The sequence below is a fragment of the Stenella coeruleoalba genome (genome assembly GCF_951394435.1).
Source record: "Stenella coeruleoalba genome assembly, chromosome: 14".
Taxonomy (NCBI): Eukaryota; Metazoa; Chordata; class Mammalia; order Artiodactyla; family Delphinidae; genus Stenella; species Stenella coeruleoalba.
The window spans coordinates 83,976,464-83,997,309 of record NC_137160.1 but is presented as its reverse complement, the minus strand read 5'-3'; the positions used below and the strand labels follow the sequence as shown (position 1 = coordinate 83,997,309).

The 20,846-nt window shown below is 61.0% G+C and overlaps 1 protein-coding gene across 1 annotated transcript in view; it reads left to right on the top strand.

The window, feature by feature from the left end:
- NCOR2 (nuclear receptor corepressor 2) overlaps window positions 1-20,846 on the top strand; it is a 221,230-nt gene that overhangs the window by 188,266 nt on the left and 12,118 nt on the right. The window contains exons 25-39 of the mRNA XM_079943178.1: window positions 3,372-3,536; window positions 4,625-4,764; window positions 5,439-5,541; window positions 5,747-5,851; window positions 6,136-6,239; window positions 9,502-9,652; window positions 12,378-12,518; window positions 12,902-12,988; window positions 13,690-13,988; window positions 15,823-16,177; window positions 17,356-17,577; window positions 18,147-18,401; window positions 19,237-19,386; window positions 19,512-19,631; window positions 19,722-19,932. Of these exons, the coding sequence (XP_079799304.1) occupies window positions 3,372-3,536; window positions 4,625-4,764; window positions 5,439-5,541; window positions 5,747-5,851; window positions 6,136-6,239; window positions 9,502-9,652; window positions 12,378-12,518; window positions 12,902-12,988; window positions 13,690-13,988; window positions 15,823-16,177; window positions 17,356-17,577; window positions 18,147-18,401; window positions 19,237-19,386; window positions 19,512-19,631; window positions 19,722-19,932 (2,608 nt within the window). The remainder of the gene's footprint in view (window positions 1-3,371; window positions 3,537-4,624; window positions 4,765-5,438; window positions 5,542-5,746; window positions 5,852-6,135; window positions 6,240-9,501; window positions 9,653-12,377; window positions 12,519-12,901; window positions 12,989-13,689; window positions 13,989-15,822; window positions 16,178-17,355; window positions 17,578-18,146; window positions 18,402-19,236; window positions 19,387-19,511; window positions 19,632-19,721; window positions 19,933-20,846) is intronic.

Sequence of the window (20,846 nt, the reverse complement as noted above, 5' to 3'; positions counted from 1 at the left end):
AGGGCGGTACTGTGTGCCGGAGGACAGGGCAGGGCTGTCCCTGAAGGAGGCCAGCTCCACACTTCACAGTGACAGGGCCTGCCAGACACTCCCCCGCTGATCAGCCCGCCCTGCCGGCCGCCTTCACCTGCTGCAGGAAGTCTCGGATGCCACCCACACGGGTGGGCACGCATCCTGGCTGGCACACAGGCCAGCTTGTGGCCACGGGGGCCAGGACATTGGTTGGACACCCACGATCGCCAAGCACCGTGCCAGGCAGCGGGGGTTCGGCAGTGGGCAGGACGAAGTCCCTGCTCCGAGGAGTTGCTGCTTTTGCAAGAGGACGTTAAACAGGGGGACACGTAAGGAGGCAAGGTGACCTTAGGCTGGTTCATGCCGCGAAAGAGACAAAACAGAATGAGTGATGAGGGGCTCAGGGAAGGGTCTCCGTGAAGAGGAGAAGGCAGTCGTGGGAAGATCAGGGGGAAGGGCGTTCAGGCATAGGGAACGGCACGTGCAAAGGCCCTGGGGTGGGAACAAGCTTGATGTGTTGGCGGAGCTGCCGGGAGGTCGTGGTGGCTGGGGACGGGGTAGGATAGGAGGTGGGATAGGGAGATGGGGGACCAGATTGTGTAGGGCCTCGTAGGCCGTGGTACTGTGGGGATTTTGTCTTGGGTGCAGAAAAAGCCTTTCCTGGAGGAATTTTAAGGGTGTGTGTGTGGGGGGGGGGGCGGGGACTGGGGAGAGGTCAGGCAATCTGATTTTTATTTTAGAAAGATCTCTTCTCTCTCTGCCTCTCCAGCCATTGTTGAGGAGAAAGGGCGGCAGGGAGTTGTGGGCAGATGCTTTTCCCGGCCAGCGATGGTGGCAGCCTGGACTGTGCGGGTGACCATGAAGGGGGGCATTGGGACTTTGTTTCAGAGGCAAACATTGGGACCTGCTGATGAACCCGCGTGTGGGGTGGAAAGCAGAACGTCTGCCTCTTCCTGGGCCCCTGCCAGCCACCCACGCTGGGACCGGGACTCCCCATGGTGGGGCTGGGGTTCGCTGGACGAGAGTGTAGCGTGAGATGTGGGGTCTGGCTCTGGAAGGACATTCCAGGGCTGGGGCACCAGCCCAGGGCGGATAGCTGCGTGGCAGTGTCAGGGGCCCAAACAGCCTTGGCCGGCACCAGACCTGAGCCGGGCTGGGCCGTACTTGAGTGGCTGGACACCACACGGGGCCAGGCAGGGCCCGCTGGGGTGGGTCACAGGCCCTGTCCTGGGAGAAGGTGAGCCAGCACCTGTGCTTTCTGAGCCTGGCATCCGGCCTGTTGGCACGGCGGAGGGCCGCGCCGTTTCCTGGAATCGCTCCGCACAGGAGCCGGGGCACCTGGCGTCAGGCGCCACGGCCTGCCTTGCAGCTAGCACCCGTGCGCACATGCATGAACTTGACACCTAGCATGACCGACCTCTCTGGTCTCTCAGGAGCCTCCCCTGCCGCCTGGCTCCTGTGTGGAGCTGCTCCGCCTGCCCACCCCTCGGGCTCCCTGGGCCCAGCCGGAGGAACAGGTTGTCTCTCCAAGCTCTCGGCCGCCGGCCCATCCTGGCCGGGCCCCAGATTTCCCTTCCAGCACCGGAGGCCACCCCCCGCCCCTGCCCCCTCCCACGGCAGCCGGAGCTGAGCTGGAGAGAGCAGCCCAGGCACGCGCGCGGTCGGGTGGCTGGACGAGCGAGGTCCAGGGCGTGCATGTAATTTCCCGGCCGGCTGCAGGCCCTGGGTGGGGTGGGGGTGGGGGCGCCCCCACTGGGGGTTGGTTGAGCATGAGAATCCCCACCCCGGGTTACTCCCCACATCTGCGGCCCCTCCTGCAGGCTCCCCACGTCAGCAGGCGCACAGGTCCGGGGGGAGCGCAGTCTCCCAGGAGAGAAGTGGAGGGAGCGCAGCACGCACGCCTCCACCCCACCTGCTGTGCCCACAGCAGGCGGCTTTCATGCTGCCAGTGCTCTCCTGCTCGCCTTGCTGCGTCTTCAGAGCCTCCCTCTGTCATCTGGAGGTGGCCCGAGGGATGACACCTGCCTGCCATTCCCATCCCAGGCCCGGCATTCCCAAGTTGTAACCAGCTGGCTACTCCCCTGCCCCCCCCCCGCCCCCGTACCCCGCCCTCGCCACCATCGGTCCTCTAGCCTGACATCAATTCTCAAGGAAGAGGTTTGGCGCTTAGGACCGATTTCAGCAGAGTGGGTGGCCAGCGGGAGAACACCGTGAAGACAGCCTGGCCTTTGGCCGGGTCTGCGGCTGTGTCCCCAGGCCTGAGAATCCAGGGCCAATCGTTGCTCCCCTTCCTGTGGTCAGTGTGTGTGGCAAAGGTGAAGGTTACAGCCTGCAGCCCATCTACCTGGGCTCAGAGCTCCCCTTGCTGGCTGTGGGCCTTTGACCAGGTGACTTCACCTCTCTGAGCCTCCGTGTTCCCATCTGCAAATTGGGGATAATCCTCGTCCGTTCCCTGAAGGGTGTTGCGAGGATAACCGAGTCAGTCCACGCAGAGCACTTAGTTGGAGCCCCCGTGGGAGGGCTCCCTCCGCCGTCTGCAGCGTCCGGGAGGTTCAGTGGTCAATTCCTGACTTGGCCAAATATTTGCTGGTGACCTTAGATAAGTCCGTCGATGTGTCCGTACTCCGGTCCCTCTCAGCACACTGGGCCCGGCCGCTCTCTTTCTCCCGAGCCTGCAAGGAGGCTCGTTGAGTTCACGCTTTCGAAACACCCAGCCCAGCCCCTAGACATGGGACACGCTCGGCGCATGGGCTGACGTGTGTGGGCCGTCATCCCGGGCATCCGGGCCGTAGCTGTGCTGGCGGGAGCACATGTACGCGGATCACGGCAAACCGTTCTGACCGCCTTCGTCATCTGAAGAGGTCAGCGAGCCTCTTCTGGAAAGGGCCAGATAGTAAATATTTTAGGTTTTGTGGGCCAGACAGACGGTCTCTGTCGCAACTCCTCAGCTCTGCTGCAGATGATAAATAGACGGGTGGACGTTCCAGCACAAGTGTACACACAGAATCGGGCAGTGGGCAGGCCCCGTGCCACCATCTGCCGCCCCCTGGTTTGGAGGTTTGTCCAGGCCCCTTGCTGACCCGGTGCCGGGCAAGTGCCTGTGGGATTCCAGCGCTGGAATCAGGGGCCGCCGAGAGGCCCAGCCCAAGCCTGAGGCACATCCGTGCTTGACAGGACATCACAGGAGTCAGCGTGGTGCCCGGTCTGCAGACTTGGGGGGCTCCATCACTGTTGGCCAGGACCTTCCCCTGGCCGAGGCTGGCGCTGCAAGGCACAGGGGGTCTTGTTTGAGCAGGGCAGCCAGGGCTGGGGGCCTGAGGGCTGGCCGAGTGTGGCTGACTGCCTGCCTTGCCCCTCAGCAGAGAAGCCCGTGTTCTTCCCGGCCTTTGCGGCTGAGGGCCAGAAGCTGCCCACGGATCCCTCGTGTTGGACGTCAGGCCTGCCCTTCCCCGTGCCCCCTCGCGAGGTGATCAAGGCCTCTCCGCACGCCCCTGACCCCTTGGCCTTCTCCTACGCCCCGCCTGGTGAGTAGTTCACCCGAGCCTGGCCTCCTTGCCGAGTCAGCCAGCGTGCAGTCGTTGGGCGCCAACTGTGTGCGCTGACTCGGAACTGCACGCAGAAGGACCTTAGGGTCCTGGCGGGAGGGATGGTCTGGTCAGTGAAGGGGAAGGGGGCTCCGCTGAGACGTGAGAAATCTACAGAATTGCAATTGAAGCACCTGGGGCTGGGGGTACCTAAGAGGTGCTTGAGCCGGTCAGGGGCAGGCTGAGAGTGGGAGCTCTGTCTTCCACCATGGACTTCGAGGTAGATGACGGGCAGGTGGAGAGAAAAGCGTGAGGAGGGACGGGCCTGCTTTGATCTACAAATACAGTCAGGCTGGATTCGAGACCCTTCCTGGGCTCTCCAGCCCTGCCAGGCCCCACCAGCAATGAAAGGGGCATAGCCAGGGGCCAGTAAGGGCTGTGATGTCAGCAAAGGCCGTCCTCAGCAGAGCTGATCCTGCAGGATGAGTGGCCAAAAGAGCCAGGAGAAGAACAGGGAAAGACATGCCAGGCAGGGGGAACAGCATGTGCAAAGGTCCAGAGGCAGGAGAGAGCAGGCGAAGCTTGAGACACTGAGTCAGGCTGTCATGGCAGAAGCTTGGTGCCCAGGGAGCCTGGGGAGGCTGTAAGCGCCAGGTCAGGTGAACCTGAAAGCTGTGTCAGAGGCTAAGGCCTTACCCTGGGGGAGCAGTGGGAAGCCATAGGAGGTTCAGAGCAGGGGAGGATGTGAACTAGTGGACTTTGCAAAAAGATCCCTTTGGGTCCTGTGAGAGGAGTGGACTGTTGGAGAGCAACAGGGGAACGGGGAGACCAGTTAAGGAGTCTGGGGGAGAGTTGAGGGGCTTGGCCCAGGGCCTGGGAGGGGGGAGGCGTGGAGGGAGACTTCCCTGGGGTAGTGGTGTCTGAACCAAGGATGCAGACGGCTCATCAGGCAGAGACAGGTGGAGCAGTGGGGGCACGTATGGACGGGCACCCGCCTGGGCAGGACAGGGACGAGGTGGGGAGTGGCCTGGGGGCTCTGCCTCTGACCGCTCCTGGGGCCCTGTGATGGACAGATACGTGCCCTGCAGGTCACCCGCTGCCCCTGGGCCTCCATGACAGCGCCCGGCCCGTCCTACCACGCCCACCCACCATCTCCAACCCGCCGCCCCTCATCTCCTCCACCAAGCACCCCAGCGTCCTTGAGAGGCAAACGGGTGCCCTCTCCCAGGTGAGGTGGGAGGGGCGGCCCCCCAGAAGCACCTGTGCAACCGGGTCCCGGATAACGCCCCTTCCTCTTTCTGGGGTTTGGTCCCTCCATCTGTAAAGTCGGGGTGGGGGTGATCCCTGGGACGGATGGTGTCGGGGTGGGGGGTCGGGCACCCAGGGGGCTGGGTCCAAGCTGGCTGTGCCTGACCCAGGCATCAGGGCCTTGGGAGGTCACTCCACGGGGCATTCAAGAGCATGGGCTCTGCGATCAGACTGTGTGGCCTTCGGCAAGTTACTTAACCTCTCTGTGCCTCAGTTTCCCTTCTGTGAAACAGAAAGTCGCAGGCACTAGACACACAGCCCTGGCACGTGGTGAGCCTCGGTCCACCTGCCCCCTCACCTCTCTGACCTGCCCCCATGTGGCGCAGGGCGGGGGCAAGGCGTATGCTTTGCTCAGACGCTGTGGGTACCATTTCCTTTAAACCAGGTCATGACCGCCACATGGGTGAGGGCACTGAGGCCCAGGAGAGGCAGTGACTCGTTCACAGTTGCTCAGAGGGGCAGCAGGGCCGGAACTGAGGCCCCAGGCCTTGGACCCGGGTGTGATCCTGAGGTTCCCCTCCTCTTGGGCTCTCATAAAAGCGGGTTGAGGCCCTGGTTGAGGCCTCTGTGACCCCACGGCCTCTGCTCCCACAGGGAATGTCTGTGCAGCTCCACGTCCCGTACTCAGAGCATGCCAAGGCCCCCGTGGGCCCCATCACCATGGGGCTGCCACTCACCATGGACCCCAAGAAGCTGGGTAAGGATGTAGGGCCCCCCAACCTCGATGGCCCAGGCTTGGCTCCCACTGTTTGCATTGGGGGCTTGAGGGAGGGCAGTTCACCCTAAGGGACTCTGGCCCACGCGTGGCGGGGGGGTCCCTCAGCCCCGGACAGGGCAGGGAGGCGGCCGTCCTTCTGAATCCCTGCCCAGAGGCTCGGCTCACTGCTCTCGCCCCTCTCCAGCGCCCTTCAGCGGAGTGAAGCAGGAACAGCTGTCCCCACGGGGCCAGGCTGGGCCACCGGAGAGCCTGGGGGTGCCTGCGGCTCAGGAGACGTCCGTGCTGAGAGGTGAGGGCGTGCGAGCTAGGCTCACCCCCGGCGGCTGCCCCTCCATCCCTGGGAGGGTCGAGGCAGGAATGGGACCCTTTATCCAAAACCTGCTAAGAAGCTTCAGCTCCCAGAGGGTCCAGCAGCCTCTCTTCGCAGGTGTCTACTTCGCCATTTAGGGGCAGGGGGACCCTCTGCGTTGAGACACCGGAGGTGGGGGGGACTTGCAGGTCTCGGGGGCTCTGGGACTGGGGCCTGGGGAGGGGCTGCAGACACCCCTTCAGCCCGTGTCTCATGTCTTCCAGGGACGTCTCTGGGCTCGGTTCCAGGAGGGAGCATCACCAAGGGCATCCCCAGCGCGCGGGTGCCTTCCGAGAGCCCCATCACGTACCGTGGCTCCATCACCCATGTAGGTGTCCTGGGGCCGTGGCATGAGGGACCAGGGTGGCACTAGCAGGCCGTGTCTCCAGACGTGGCCCTGCCTGTGGACAAAACAGTGGGCAACCCGCCCACTCCCCCCAGCGTCTCTGCTCAGCGTCTGCCTCAGTAGATGGGGTGGCTTCGTGGGGGTGCCCACCCAGCTCTGGGAGCCTGGGAGCCAGGCATTTTAGGTGCTGAGCAAAACACAAAACTCAAGGGCCCCAAGGAGCTGGGAGGGTAGCAGAAGGAAGCAGACAGGTAAAAACTGAGCAGGTGATTTCAGAGTAGCCAGTGCTTTGTGTTGAGTAAAACACTGCGATTGAGAATGGCTGGGGCTGCCGAGGCCGCAGAGGCAGGTGAGCCGGGGAGGCCTCTCAGAGGTGTGAGCCCTGCGGGAATCTCAGGGATCGGCATTCCGGGCCCAGGGAACGGCACGCGCAAAGGCGGAGAGGTGGAGGGTCCCTGGTGTGCGCCAGGTCCAGCAAGTGTCCGCGGTGCCTGGAGCAGCGAGCAGGAGGCGTTCGGGTCAGCCAAGTTTTGGGGGCCGGTGAGGGAGTCTGCACATCCCCCGCCTTCAAGGGGGTGAGTGGACAGACGCTCCTGCAGCTCAGCTGAGCCCGCCCACACCACTGGGGCTCCCGCTGTGCTGCCGTAACCCTCGCTTTTGTGGCTTCAGTCCTGGATGACAGAGGTTTCCTCTGGTGCCAGCCTTGGCCTCGTGGTGTTGACAGGCTGACGGCTGGAGTTGGCATCCTGGCCACGTCCAGCTCCGCAGAAAGTGTGGGACCAGCTGGTGACATCTGTCCCATCCAAGGGTTTGCAGAGGGACCACTCTGCCCCTCCGGTGTCGGGACTGGGGGTTCAGAACTGAGCTCGGGGGTCCTAGTGTACACAGGGCCTGTTTAACCCTCTCCTTCCTCCCTGGCTGGTGGACCACAGAGGGCGGTCCCCCCACTTCCTGGGGTCCTTAGCTCCTAGGGCTTTCTTTTCCTTCCCTTCCACCCGCTCCAGACAAGATGGTTTACATTAGCACAGAATCCAGGTCAGCCCATTTTACAGATGAGAAGACCGAAGCCCAGAGATTAAACCCAAGGTCGTGTAGCCAGGAAGCAGTGGACCCAGTGTTTACACACACACACACACACACACACACGCACGTGCAACCCCCCCCAACACACACACACACACGCACGTGAATGGTGGAATTCAGGCCCCAGGCTCCCGTAGGAAGGTGTCTTTGGCTCCAGGGGCCGCAGATCACACCACAGAGGAGAGGCCCTGATGCTTCATGTTCCTCTAAAACCTGTTGGTCTTGAAATCATGAGCTTAAGAAGGCAGCTGCGCAGGTACCTGGGGCCACAGCCGGGCCGCAGACACTCAGGTCCCAGCCCCACCACATGCTGACTCAGGCAGGGGACCGACGCTCCCTGACTCAGTCTTCCTTTTGCTAGAAGTGTCTCTTGCTGAGTCATCCTCACAGAGGTGTCAGGGATTAAAGGCTCCCGGGCATCCGTCGGCCTCCAGTTTCAGGTGGCCGCGGCCCAAGCCGTGTGGGTCACTCACAGCCTTGCGATTGTTTCTGGCAGCTGCCAGATGTGTGCGGGTCAGGCTTCCCCACAGCCTCACTCCCAGGTGATGAAATCCGGTCATGGGACACACACAGGCTCACACACACACACAAACTCAGGAGCACACGGATACACACACATACACAAACTCACACACACACAGACTTACGGCGGGTGGGCTTCTATCCGCTGCCCCGGGAGGGGCCTTTGCTGCGGGGATGTTGCCGGCTCCCCGGCCGTGTGCTCTCCTGATGAGAGAGGTGGCTTCCCGCCCCTGGGTTATCTGTCACCCAGACTAAAGCCCGTTTATTCTGCACTGTTCGTGCACAAGCCTTCTGAAGTGTGGCCAAGGGGTCCCATCTAGGGCGTCTGCTTTGAGACGTCGGGAGACCCGTCCGGATTCAGGGCGTCTTGCGTTTCCCTTGCTCGCAGACCAGGATCTGGGATGAAAGCCCGGGGTGCCAGTCGCTGCCCTTACCCCACAGAAGGGTGTTTCTTGGCAGAGAAGCTCCCGGGGGAGACTCAGAGCGCACCAGCCTAGGGCTTGGCACGCAGTTGGAGCTGCATGTCTCAGTCAGCCCTCGGAATCGTAGAAAGAGAAGAGAGACGTTTGATTGGGGACAGCTTGTCTGTGACGGGTGCCTTTGAGAACCGTATACAGAGACTGTCTCCGTTTTGTAGATGTACAGGCTGAGGCTCAGAGAGGCAGAGTGACTTGACAGAGGTCACACAGCAACTTGTTGGTAAAGCTGCTGTTTGCCCTCCAGCAGTCTGACTCCAGATCCATATTCTGACCCCCCACTCGTGTTCGTGAAAGTCGCCCAAGGCGGGACACTACCCCACGTGGCTGTCTTCTCTCTGCCTGAATACAACCCCCAACAGGGAGCTCACTCCCTCTAAGGCACTGGTTTCTTGATCAGGGATCATTTTGCCTCCCAGGGGACGCTGGGCAATGTCTAGGAACATTTGTGATTGTCACATCTAGGGGGGAGCAGATTGGGGGTCACATGCACTACCGGCATCTAGTGGGTAGAGCCCCGGGGAAGGGCTGCTGAATGTCCACGGTGCCCAGTTGGCCCCCACCTCAAAGAATCATCTGGCCCTCAGGTCACAGTGCCGAGGTTGAGAAACCCTGGGTTAGAGCTAAGATATCTGGTGGCCTGCCCGGATTTGAGTCCCCATTCTGGTTTTGGGAATGACATGTGGTCACAGGCACGTGGCTGACATCCCAGCGTCCAGGCTCTGAGAAAGGAAAATCCATATAGTACAGGTTGCAACACAGACTCCAGGGCCAGACTGCCTGGGTTCCAGTCCCGGCTCTGCCCCTCGTTAGCCAGGGGACCCTGGGCGAGGTCACCTTGCCTCTTGGCGCCTCAGTTTCCCCATCTGAACTAGGCACGATAGTACCTGACTTAGGGTGATTTCCAGGGTTAAATGAGTCGATGTAGAGAAAGTGAGCAGCACTTCTTATTAATGTTACTGGTGCTTTGTTCTGCGTGATTGTGTTCCGGCGGGCTCTGCCCTTTTGAAGCAGTACGTGCATGAACACGTGTGCACTGGCGGACACACATGTACCTGTGTGTGGATTTGGAAGGTGCACACGTACGCGTGCTGGGTCGTGTCTGGCGAGCGTGGGGGTCCCCGGCCGGAGCCCGCGGGCACTCACCCTCTCCGCACCCCCAGGGCACTCCAGCCGACGTCCTGTACAAGGGCACCATCACCAGGATCATCGGTGAGGACAGCCCAAGCCGCCTGGACCGCAGCCGGGAGGACGGCCTGCCCAAGGGCCACGTCATCTACGAGGGCAAGAAGGGCCACGTGCTGTCCTACGAGGGTGAGTCCCGTCGTCCGTCAACGGCTGTCAGGAGCTGGTGGGCGGGCAGGGGCTGGCCCGGCCCTCCCATCCTTGGGCATCTTTTTTTTTTTTTTTTTTTTTTTTTGGTGGTACGCGGGCCTCTCACTGCCGTGGCCTCTCCCGTTGCGGAGCACAGGCTCCGGACACGCAGGCTCAGTGGCCATGGCTCACGGGCCCAGCCGCTCCGCGGCATGTGGGATCTTCCCGGACCGGGGCACGAACCCGTGTCCCCTGCATCGGCAGGCGGACTCCCAACCACTGCGCCACCAGGGAAACCCCCTCGGGCATCTTTGATGCCCGGGAAGGACCCTCTAGGTGAGAGGACCAGTGGTGACCTGGAGGTGGTTGGTCATGTGGTCACTTGGTATTTACTGGGGGCCACCCATATGCTGGGGGCCCAGCGGATGAAGCCCCCTCACAGAGCTCTCAGGACGCCCGCCCAGGATGCAAATGGGATGTCACCTTGTTAATCTTGAGTCTTGGAAACCTGCCCGCATCCAGTGTGGCTTGCCCACCAAACCCCAGACTTTGGTGTTTCTGGAGTTGGTCGGGAGAGAAGGGTCCAGAAAACATGGTTGGGGTTAAAGGGTAGCCAGATGTTTTCAGAAAACGAATCTAGGGGAGTGTGTTACCCTCCTGTCGGCTTCGTGTGGTTGAGAGCCAGGGTGAAGGAGTGTCTCCCCATTTTACGGATGTGGGAGCTGAGGTGCAGTGATGTCCAGTAGTCCTTCTGTGTGTCCACCCTCCTGGCCCCTCAAGAGAAAAGGAGGCCTGGGACTTGGGGAGCAGGGGCGGGCGTGTTTGGCCCATTGAGGTGGGTTCACAGGGAGGCAACAGGAAGGGGTGACCTCCCCATCCCTGCAGGTATGTAAGCCAGCAGCAGGTAAGGACTGGCTTTAGCTGTCTCCATCTCTGCCTGGTTCTTTACAATTTAGGAAGCAAACTTGTGGCCAGCCTTGCTAGACGTGTAGTAGGGGAACAGGCCCAGGCAGAAGAAGCCCAGGCTCACTCCCCCAGGCCTCTGGCCCAGCGCTCCTGGCAAACGCCGTGCTCTCTAATTGACACCACGTGGGTGGCAGGAAGGGGCGATGACCAGAGTGACGCGCCACCCCCTTGAGCCCTGGGCCCCCACTTCAGTGCCCCTCACTCCTCTCACCCTCTCTGTTCCCCAACCCGGGAGCCCTGCCTGGAAGGAGTTAAGGAAGTAAAGGGCTGGGCTGGGAATTTCCTGGCAGCCTCGGGCACCCAGGGGCGCAGAGATAAAAGCTGCTAATGGGCGCCCCTCTCAGCAGCTGGCAGCTGTAGGGCTGCAAACTGCTTCTCCTCTGGCGGCGGTGAGCGCGTTTTCCTCTCCCTCCGCCTCCGCCTCCGCCTGGCCTGACTGCCCTCCCGCCCCCCAGGTCCTGGGAAGCAGAGGTGGTACTGTGGGGCTTAGGCACTTGCCTCTCTCTGCTGCCAAGTGGTGGAGACAGTCTTGGGGACAGGGTGTCAGCTGCGTCTTCTGTGCCAACCTCGGTATCCGACTCAGGGCCCTGGGGGATGGTCAGGGGCCCTGGAAGGGCAGAGGGAGAGGCTGGCAGTCGAGGTGTTGTGAGCAGAGCCCTGGGTGGCGTCTCAGCTCCGGCCTCCAGATCAGTTCTTGAGCCCCTACAGGCCTAAGTTTGTCATCTGCAGAATGGGTGTAAATCAAGGCTTTCAATTTCTCACGTGCTTCCTGGGAACAGCGAGGGCCGCAGGCCGGATGGAAGGCAGTAGGGGCCGGGGAGGACCCGGAGAGTGATGGCTGTGTCTACAGGGGCCCCGCCTCTGTCCTCCGATAGCTGACTGTCGCCCTGTCACGAGTGTGAGCTCGCTGGCCAGACTTCTGATCTCTCTGTTTTCATCTGAAATCTCTCTGTGTTTAAACGTCAGCAATTCATTTTGAGCAGCACCGCGGTCTATCCGCTGGCCGCCAGCTTGCAGCCCCTGGAGTAGCTCACGCCCTGAGGATCCCGCGGGGTCACGATCGGAAATCCTGGGAGAGCGAGCGTGCCCTTTATCCCAAGGGGCAGGCACGGGGCTCTCGGGAACATGCTTCTGATACCCCGGGACTCAGCCATCCTTGGAAGGAGAGGCCCACTCGAGGAGCCCCCAGCCTGATGGGCGAGACCGAGGCTTGGGCTCCTCCGGGCTTGCCTCCTGGCTGCTCAGCCCCTTGGCCTGTCGGGGGCCCACGTGCCAGCCTGAGGAGCTCGCCCTTGGGGCTCAGCCTGGCTTGGCGAGGCCGCCTCTGCTGTGGACACTCCTCGTCCCCTCCCTCCCCCCCCGCAGACACACACTCTCCCCACGTGGACACCAATGCACACAGTTTATTCCATGTGGCCTCACTTTGTTCTCAGTGGCCAGGTGTGCACACACACACACACTGAGACCCACGGTGACACACACAGATGGTTGTGGTAACCCTGCACGTTCACACTCGGCTGGTGCATCTTTGCTCCCGTGCACGTGGTTACACATGTTCACGTCATACGTCGGCTCCCACGAGTGGCCGTGTTTGTGCAGTCACACACCCGCGCGTGGTCAAAGGCACACACCTCCCTGCCAGCAGAACCGCAGGCTGTTGCCTCCTGCCCACTGGGCCCGGCCGGTTTGCTGGTACTGGGCCCAGTGCACACAGGTGCTCTGGGGCTGCCCCTCATCGTGAGATCGGTCTGGTTTCCAGGTGGCATGTCCGTGTCCCAGTGCTCCAAGGAGGACGGCAGGAGCAGCTCAGGACCTCCCCACGAGACGGCCGCCCCCAAGCGCACTTATGACATGATGGAGGGCCGTGTCAGCAGGGCCATCTCCTCAGCCAGCATCGAAGGTGTGTGCCCTGCCCAGCTCCCTACTCCAGGGGGCACAGAAGGGCCAGGGGAGGGCCTAGGACCTGCCCCAGGGGCTTCCCTACTTGCTGGGTGAAGGAAAGGGAGAGAATTTCTCTTTCTCAGCTCCCCCTGGAGGGAGGAGATGGGATGGTTGGCCCTACTTTACAGATAGGAAAACTGAGGCAGGGTTTTTCTGAAGCTCCACCTGGAGGTAGCACAGGGCCCGAGAAGTGGTCCTATGCCGCCACCACTGTCATCGTGGGGACTGACACTAAGTGGCTGGAGGGGCCCGCTGCTGGGAGGGGGCGCTGGAGACCCCGGCTCGTCTGCCAAGGCCGGCTCGGGGAGCCACGAGGTGATGCTCTTGCTCTCCCCCTCCCAGGTCTCATGGGCCGCGCCATCCCGCCTGAGCGACACAGCCCCCACCATCTCAAAGAACAGCACCATGTCCGAGGTTCCATCACGCAAGGTACCCTGCCCTCTGCTCCCCAGGTGTCCCCACAGGCCCGGCCACCACGCCCTCGTGGCAGCTACAACAAGCCCTTGGGTTTACAGTCAGGGTGGGCGGGGGAGGGAAGGCATACCGGAGTGCCATGGGTGCCCAGGTATGTGGAAAGGCATGTAACACACGTGTACGTGACAGGTATGTGTGCAGGTTGAAAGGCAGGGCAAGGCATTCCTTATGTATTTGAAAACAAAAAGAGAAGCAAGATACTACCCATCACCCTCAACTCTGTGGATGTCATTTATTCAGCATCTGCTGGACTCTGCGCTTGGTGCTACCCAAGTGCTCTCTGTATCTTATCTTATGGAACAGACTCCAAGAGGAACATACAGTTGGTGGGAGGATCAAAGAGGTCAGATACCCTGCCCGGGTTCTCCTGGCTGGTCAGTGGCAAACCAGCTACTGAGAGCCCCATTCTATGCATCTTATCTATGTTAGCTCACTGAATGTTCATGACTTGGTGAGGGGTTTCAGTTACTCCTCCCATTCTATATGTGAAGAAATTGAGGCTCAGAGAGGGCAAGTCATGTGCTCAAGGTCACACAGCAAGTGAGGGCCTGAACCCAGGTAGTCTGGCTCCAGAGTCTGCCAGCATGGAGGCCCCAGGTTAGGATGGGTGAGGTGGGGTGCAGGTGCAAGGGTCAACGCCCCGTCCTCCCCGGCAGGGATCCCACGATCCTACGTGGAGGCCCAGGAAGACTACCAGCGTCGGGAGGCCAAGCTCCTGAAGCGTGAGGGCACGCCGCCCCCGCCCCCCCCGCCCCCACGGGACCTGGCCGAGGCCTACAAGGCCCGGCCCTTGGAGGCCCTGGGCCCCCTGAAGCTGAAGCCGGCCCACGAGGGCCTGGTGGCGACGGTGAAGGAGGCCGGCCGCTCCATCCATGAGATTCCACGGGAGGAGCTGCGGCGCACACCTGACCTGCCCCTGGCCCCGCGGCCGCTCAAGGAGGGCTCCATCACGCAGGTACGGGCGCGGGGCTGGGCGGCTGGGCCAAGATCGGGGCGGCGGGTGCTGATGGGCACCGCTCTGGCCCCTACAAATGGGGAAACTGAGGCCCAGACTCGTGGAGTGCCATGCCCAGGATCACACAGCTGCTCATCACTGACCGTCATCACGTCCGTTCCAGATTCCATGCCAAGGCCTTTAGACTATATCCACGACCTCGTTCACTTGTATTTACAGCCCAGGAGAGTCATGGCTATCATCCCCATTCTCCAGGTGGAGAAACTGAGGTCCAGAGAGGTCAAGAAGCTTGCCAGACCCCAGAGCTAGATGTGATAATGAACACCGGTCATGGATCGAACCCCCGATCCATGACCATAAGACATCATGACTTATCTAACCCTCACAGCAGCACTCTGAGGTAGTTCTCTTACTATCCTCATTTTAGTGGTGAGCAAACAGGTTCAGAGAGGTTAAACAGCTTGTCCAGGGTCACACAGCAAGTAAACGGCAGTTGTGCATCTCAAATCCAGATGTCCCTAAATCTGCAACGTCTTTGCTTCTTGGCATCCACTTCTCCCACCAGCATGTTGCACCTCACCCTACCCCCACCCCCGTGGCTCTGGCCCCCCAGAGGCCCCAGCCTGGTAGGGGAAGATGAGCTCTGATTGTGTGAGGAGCTGGTCGGTGGAAACCACCTAAGAACCAGTGTCTCTTCCCTTGGTCAGAGGTGGCTGATGTGAATGAGGAAGGAGCGTGGGATCCATCGGGGGCTGCGTGGCTGTGAGGTGGCAGGGACTGGGGAGGGTGTCCAGGAGGCCTACAGTTAGCTAACGGCACAGAGGTGCCCCAGGAGAAGGCGGGAGCGGTGGGAAGATTGTCGAAGGCCAGGGGACGAGTTTGGCGCTCGGCCTCTGGGCAGTTGTAAAGCCATTGGCAGGAGTCCACCATGGATCCAAAAGGGAGGCCAGTCTGATTCTGGAATATTCTTTTTAAAATAAGGGCACTTCCCCTTCTTAAGAAAGTAATTAAAACACTCCCGAAGGGCTTCCCTGGTGGCGCCGTGGTTGAGAGTCCGCCTGCCAATGCAGGGGTCACGGGTTCGTGCCCCGGTCCGGGAAGATCCCACATGCCGTGGAGCGGCTGGGCCCGTGAGCCATGGCCGCTGAGCCTGCGCGTCCGGAGCCTGTGCTCCGCAACGGGAGAGGCCACGACAGTGAGAGGCCCGCGTACGGCAAAAAACAAAAAAAAACCACTCCTGAATAAAAGCAGAGTTCTCTTACTTGGCAAAGACGCAGAGCCCACCGTATCCTGCGTTTCCCCGGCCTGCGCAGACAGGGTGGGGTCTTCTCCCAGGCGGCCGGGCTGCAGCTCGTCCGTGACCCGTTTCTTCAGCTGCCCTTTCTGGCGACGGAGCAAACATAAACCTGTGCCCTGACCGCTGAGACTTGAGCCTCAGGGCGGTGGAACTGGATTTTGCGGCTGGCTTTTCTGGCTTGGCATTGGGTGGGCCGCCGAGGGTCCCAGACTGACAGGAAGAAGTTATTTGCCCTCATGGGGGTGTTAAGTCTCCTGCCAGCAAACCCCAAGGGCCAACAGAGGTTCCCCCACTTGCTCCAGGAAGGGCTGACCTCTGAACTTTGTGCCCCCTTCTGCAGCCCCCCAGGTGGCTCCGGTGGCCAGGGTCCAGGACAGGGGTGGGCAGGGCAGGGACAGGTGTGCGCTCATCTTAGGCTTAGCAAAGCCCTTCCTCCCCCGCCCCTGGAGGCATGAGATGTCGCTCCCATTTCATAGCTGAGAAACTGAGGCTCAGAGCGGTTGTGTAGCTGATGCTTAGCCCCCCCTTGCCCCTCAGGGCACCCCGCTCAAGTATGACACCAGCACGTCCTCCACCGGCTCCAAAAAGCACGACGTGCGCTCCATCATCGGCAGCCCCGGCCGGACGTTCCCGGCGGTGCACCCGTTGGACGTGATGGCCGACACCCGGGCGCTGGAGCGCGCCTGCTACGAGGAGAGTCTGAAGAGCCGGCCGGGCGCTGTCAGCAGCTCGGGGGGCTCCATCACCCGGGGGGCCCCGGTCATCGTGCCTGAGCTGGGCAAGCCACGGCAGAGCCCCCTGACCTACGAGGACCACGCGGCGCCCTTCGCCAGCCACCTGCCCCGCGGATCACCGGTGACCACACGGGAGCCAACCCCGCGCCTGCAGGAGGGTGCGTGGGGCGGGGCGCGAGGTGGGGCGGGGCGCGAGGTGGGGCGGGGCGCGAGGTGGGGCGGGGCCACGGGGTGGGGCGGGGCCACGGGGTGGGGCGGGGCCTCGGTGGGCTCCGGTCTCTGAAACTGCCTTACCATCCACTCCTTAGCTCAGGAGCATCCTCGGGGCCACCACATCCATTCCACCTGCCAGACCAGTGGCTTCTACCTCCAAACCATCCTCAGGCTTCTCTCCATCTCTCGGCCACCTCCAGATCACCCGGCTTCCCTGACTTCTCTCTTGTCCTGCTAATAATCTGCTCCCCAAACGGCAGCCTGAATACTTTTTTGAAATATTTACATCAGATTACGCCACTGTTCTGCTTAAATCTTTCTAGTGACTTCTCACTGCACTTAGGAAAAAGTCACCCTTTCCCGCCATGGCCTTGGGAGCCTGCAGGATCCCGCCCCACCCACCTTTCCATCTTACTGCCACATTCCTTTATCTGCTGCTTTATGTCTCTTCCTTGACCACACTCAGCTCATTCTTTGCTCAAGACCTTTGCACGTGCTGTCCCCTGTGCCTGAAATCCGCCCCCGCCCACCACCCGCCTTTCAGATCTTTACCTAACTGGTTTCTTTTGCGCCCTTCAGGACTCTGTTCAAATGTCACATCCTCAGGGAGGCCTCTTATGACCACCCTCCCCCCTTCAGTATTCTGGTCACATTCTGTCACATTTAAAAATTTTCTTCAGAGCATTTATTTCTCTGAGATTCTTTTTCGATGACTAGTTGATCATCTGTCTCGTGCATTGAATGTCAGCCCCACGGGGGCCGGGATTTTTCTGTTTTGTTCAGCGGGGGAGCCCTAGCGCTTAGAAAGTGCTCGGCATGTCGTAGGCACTTAATAAATATTTTTGGTTGATTGAAGGAATGTACAAGAAAGGGAACGAAGGAAAGAAAGAATGAACTTTTTAAAAGAGCTAAAAAACAGAAGCAAGTGAGTGAATGAATAAATAAAAGGAAAAATGAACTAGACGCAAATGGATGGATGACGAGGCCTGGTCCCTGGGGATCCCAGAGACCCTACCCTCAAATGACTTCCCCTAAGCGCTAGCCTTGGCAGCCCCCGTGTTGGAGGCTGGGACACCTACGGCACAGAGGTCTGATGCCATCCCCACTTGGCCCGTCCCCACAGGCAGCCTCTCGTCCAGCAAGGCGTCCCAGGATCGGAAGCTGACGTCCACGCCCCGTGAGATTGCCAAGTCCCCGCACGGCACTGTGCCTGAGCACCACCCCCACCCCATGTCGCCCTACGAGCACCTGCTCCGGGGTGTGAGTGGCGTGGACCTGTACCGCGGCCACATCCCGCTGGCCTTTGACCCCACCTCCATACCCCGTGGGATCCCTCTGGATGCAGGTGATTGTCCCGGACCCATAGAACCCTGCGGCATCAGTGTCAGCCCGAGGGCTCCTCGGGCATCAACTAGCTGCCACTAGGTGGGGAAACTGAGGCATGGTGGGGGGGAGACCCAACAGTGTAATCATGTCAACAGTTTAGGTGAGAAACAGAATTTCTCTTAGGGGTCTGAGGGACATGCTGGGTTAAACGTTTTTCAGTGGTTTTCTTTTCCTGCGGAACTTATCAGTGCCTTTAAAATTGCAAATGTATCAAAAGAGGGCTCAAGGGTGAGCGTTCCCCAGACGGACGTGATCTGAAAATCCGTTTAGAAGGATGCAGCCCTTAGGTATTTTAGTGATCCCCATTTTGGATGCCCTGTGTTTGGGGGGATTTCCGTCCAAAGAACATTATCAGTCAGAGGCGCCCACATGTGTGTTGGGGCAGCGAGGGTTTTTCTCCTTCTAGGCTCTCAGTTCTGTGTTCTGGGGGGTGTTTGGGAGAAGCTGTGAGGGCATTGAGACCGGCGGGGTGGGGTGGCATTCCCAGCCGAAGTGTGGGCCGGCCTGACCTTGCTCCCCTTCTCCCAGCAGCCGCTGCCTATTACCTGCCCCGGCACCTGGCCCCCAACCCCACCTACCCACACCTGTACCCGCCTTACCTCATCCGCGGCTACCCCGACACGGCGGCACTGGAGAACCGCCAGACAATCATCAACGACTACATCACCTCGCAGCAGATGCACCACAACGCGGCCACCGCCATGGCCCAGCGAGCTGACATGCTGAGGGGCCTGTCGCCCCGCGAGTCCTCGTTGGCGCTCAACTACGCCGCCGGCCCGCGAGGTGGGTGGGGCAGAGCGCTGCCAGTCACGTGGGTGGGCAGAACCCACCCCCCAGAATTGGCCTTATTCCTGGTCTGCGCAGGGTCCTGAGAGCACAGGACACGTGCGTGCCCACGCGTGCACGTCTGTCCCTGCCGAGGCGGCTAGAGCAGCTGCCTTAGAGGCTCGGGTTGTATCACTGCGCTGAGAGCACACACAGACCTGGCAGGTGGTGCAAGGTTGTGTGTGCTGTGTGTCCTGGATGCACACACACGGGCTCTGCACGTGCTTGTGTCCTCTTGGTATGTGTGGTCCCCGGAGTTTAAAAAAAAAGATGGAAATGTGAGGCTGTTTGAACTTCAGGTTCCCTTGAGTCGAAACCAGCCCGTGGTTGCTTTGCATATGCATATTACAGTCGCCCTGTGGAAACACTTCTGGAATGTGCTTCCGGAACAACCAAGTACTAGTTACGGTCCAGTTGGTAAAACTGGTCACACTAGGTATTTCATACAGTGGGGATTGAGTACCAGGAAAGGACTGCATAGGGTCAAAGGCAAAAAGGGCACACCAAGAGCACACCAAAAGAGCAAAACGGGCATAGCGAGGTATGCAGGGCTGCCAACTGCAAGCCACATCCACTTCAGGGTTTGGGAGCGAAGGGACGGGGTGCTGTGAGCACCCGGCATTCAGAGAAGGGTCCTGCGGGCCCGGTGCGGGGACCAAGGAGGGAGCATCCGACCGTGCTGCTTCTCAGAGGACACGCGGCGCTCCACCGGCTGGGGTGGTCCAGCCAGGAGGCAGCCTGGCCCCTCTCCTCCCCCGACCGCTGCAGCCCGGCCCCACCTCCTCTCTCACAGGCATCATCGACCTGTCCCAAGTGCCACACCTGCCTGTGCTGGTGCCCCCGACACCAGGCACTCCAGCCACCGCCATGGACCGCCTAGCCTACCTCCCCACGGCACCGCAGCACTTCAGCAGCCGGCTCAGCAGCTCCCCGCTCTCCCCAGGTGAGGCCCCCACCCCGTTCTGGGTGTCCTCGGGCAGATGCCTTGCCCTCTCTGTTCCACCCTGGAAGACAAATCCAGAGCCCTTCCTGTGTCCGGGGCTGAGCCACAGGCCTTTGGGTTTCCAGGAGGCCCCACCCACTTGACAAAACCCACGGCCACGTCCTCGTCCGAGAGGGAGCGGGAACGGGAGAAGTCCATCCTCGCGTCTACCACCACGGTGGAGCACGCGCCCATCTGGAGGCCCGGTAGGACGGCGGAGCCGCCAGCACGCGCCCCAGCGGTCCCTGTGGCTGCGCGTGGCCCGCCCCTCTGATCCCACGGCTTGTTTCCACCAGGTACGGAGCAGAGTGGCGGCGGCGGCGGCGGTGGCGGCGGCGGCGGTGGGGGTGGGAGCAGCGGCAGCCGCCCCGCCTCCCACTCCCACCAGCACTCGCCCATCTCACCCCGGACCCAGGACGCCATCCAGCAGAGGCCCAGCGTGCTGCACAACACGGGCATGAAGAGCATTATCACCTCCGTGGAGCCCAGCACGCCCACGGTCCTGAGGTGGGCCAGGTTGGCACAGGGGAGGGGACAGGCGGGGGGGGGGGCGGTCACTGGATACAGGTTGGGGGGATGCACAAGTATACCGATGGGTTGGGAGGTATACGGGAGAGTGAGCGATGGCTGGGCAGGTAGGTGGGTGAGAAGGTAAAGAGATGGGTGATTGGGTTAGTTGGATGGGTGGGTGGATAGATGAATGGATGGACGGGTGGATAATAGACTTTGGGTGGGTAAGTGGGTGGATGACAGGCGAGTAGGTAGATGCCTAGGTGGGTCAGTGGTGGATAGATGGGTGGCGGAGCTAGATGAACGGGCAGGTGGGGGGTAGATGGATGATAACAGCGGGTGGGTGGGTGGATGGATGGACGGTTGTGTTAGAGAGCTAGGTGAATAGGTGGATGGATGGAGGTGGGTGAACAGATGGTGGGTAATTGGATGGAGGTTGGGTTAGATGGGTGAGCAGGTAGGTGGATGGATGGGTAGATGGGTGAGTAGATAGGTGATGGGTTGAGTAGGTGGGTGGATGGGTGGTTGGGTTGGGTTAGGTAGGTAGGTGGGGAGGTGGGTGGATAGATGGGTAGGTGGACAGGTGATGAGTTGGGTAGATGGCTGGGGGGGTTGGGTGGGTAGATGGATGACGAGTTGGGTGGGTGGATGGGGGAGTAGTTGGGTAGGTCGTCGAGTTCAGGAATGGAGTCTGGAGCGGAGAGGGAGAGGCAGAGTGAGGCCTGTGAGGAGGGCCTTTCTCGTTCCTCCTAGGATTCAGCAGGGCCCTACAGGGAGGAGATGGTGTCTCTCTTGCCTGGACAAAGTCCAGAGGTTCCGTGAAGATGGGAGAAGCTGCAGAGGTCCCATATGTGTCCCCCCCGCCACCCCCCGGAGTCCACTTCCTATCACAACAGGCCCAAGACCCACCT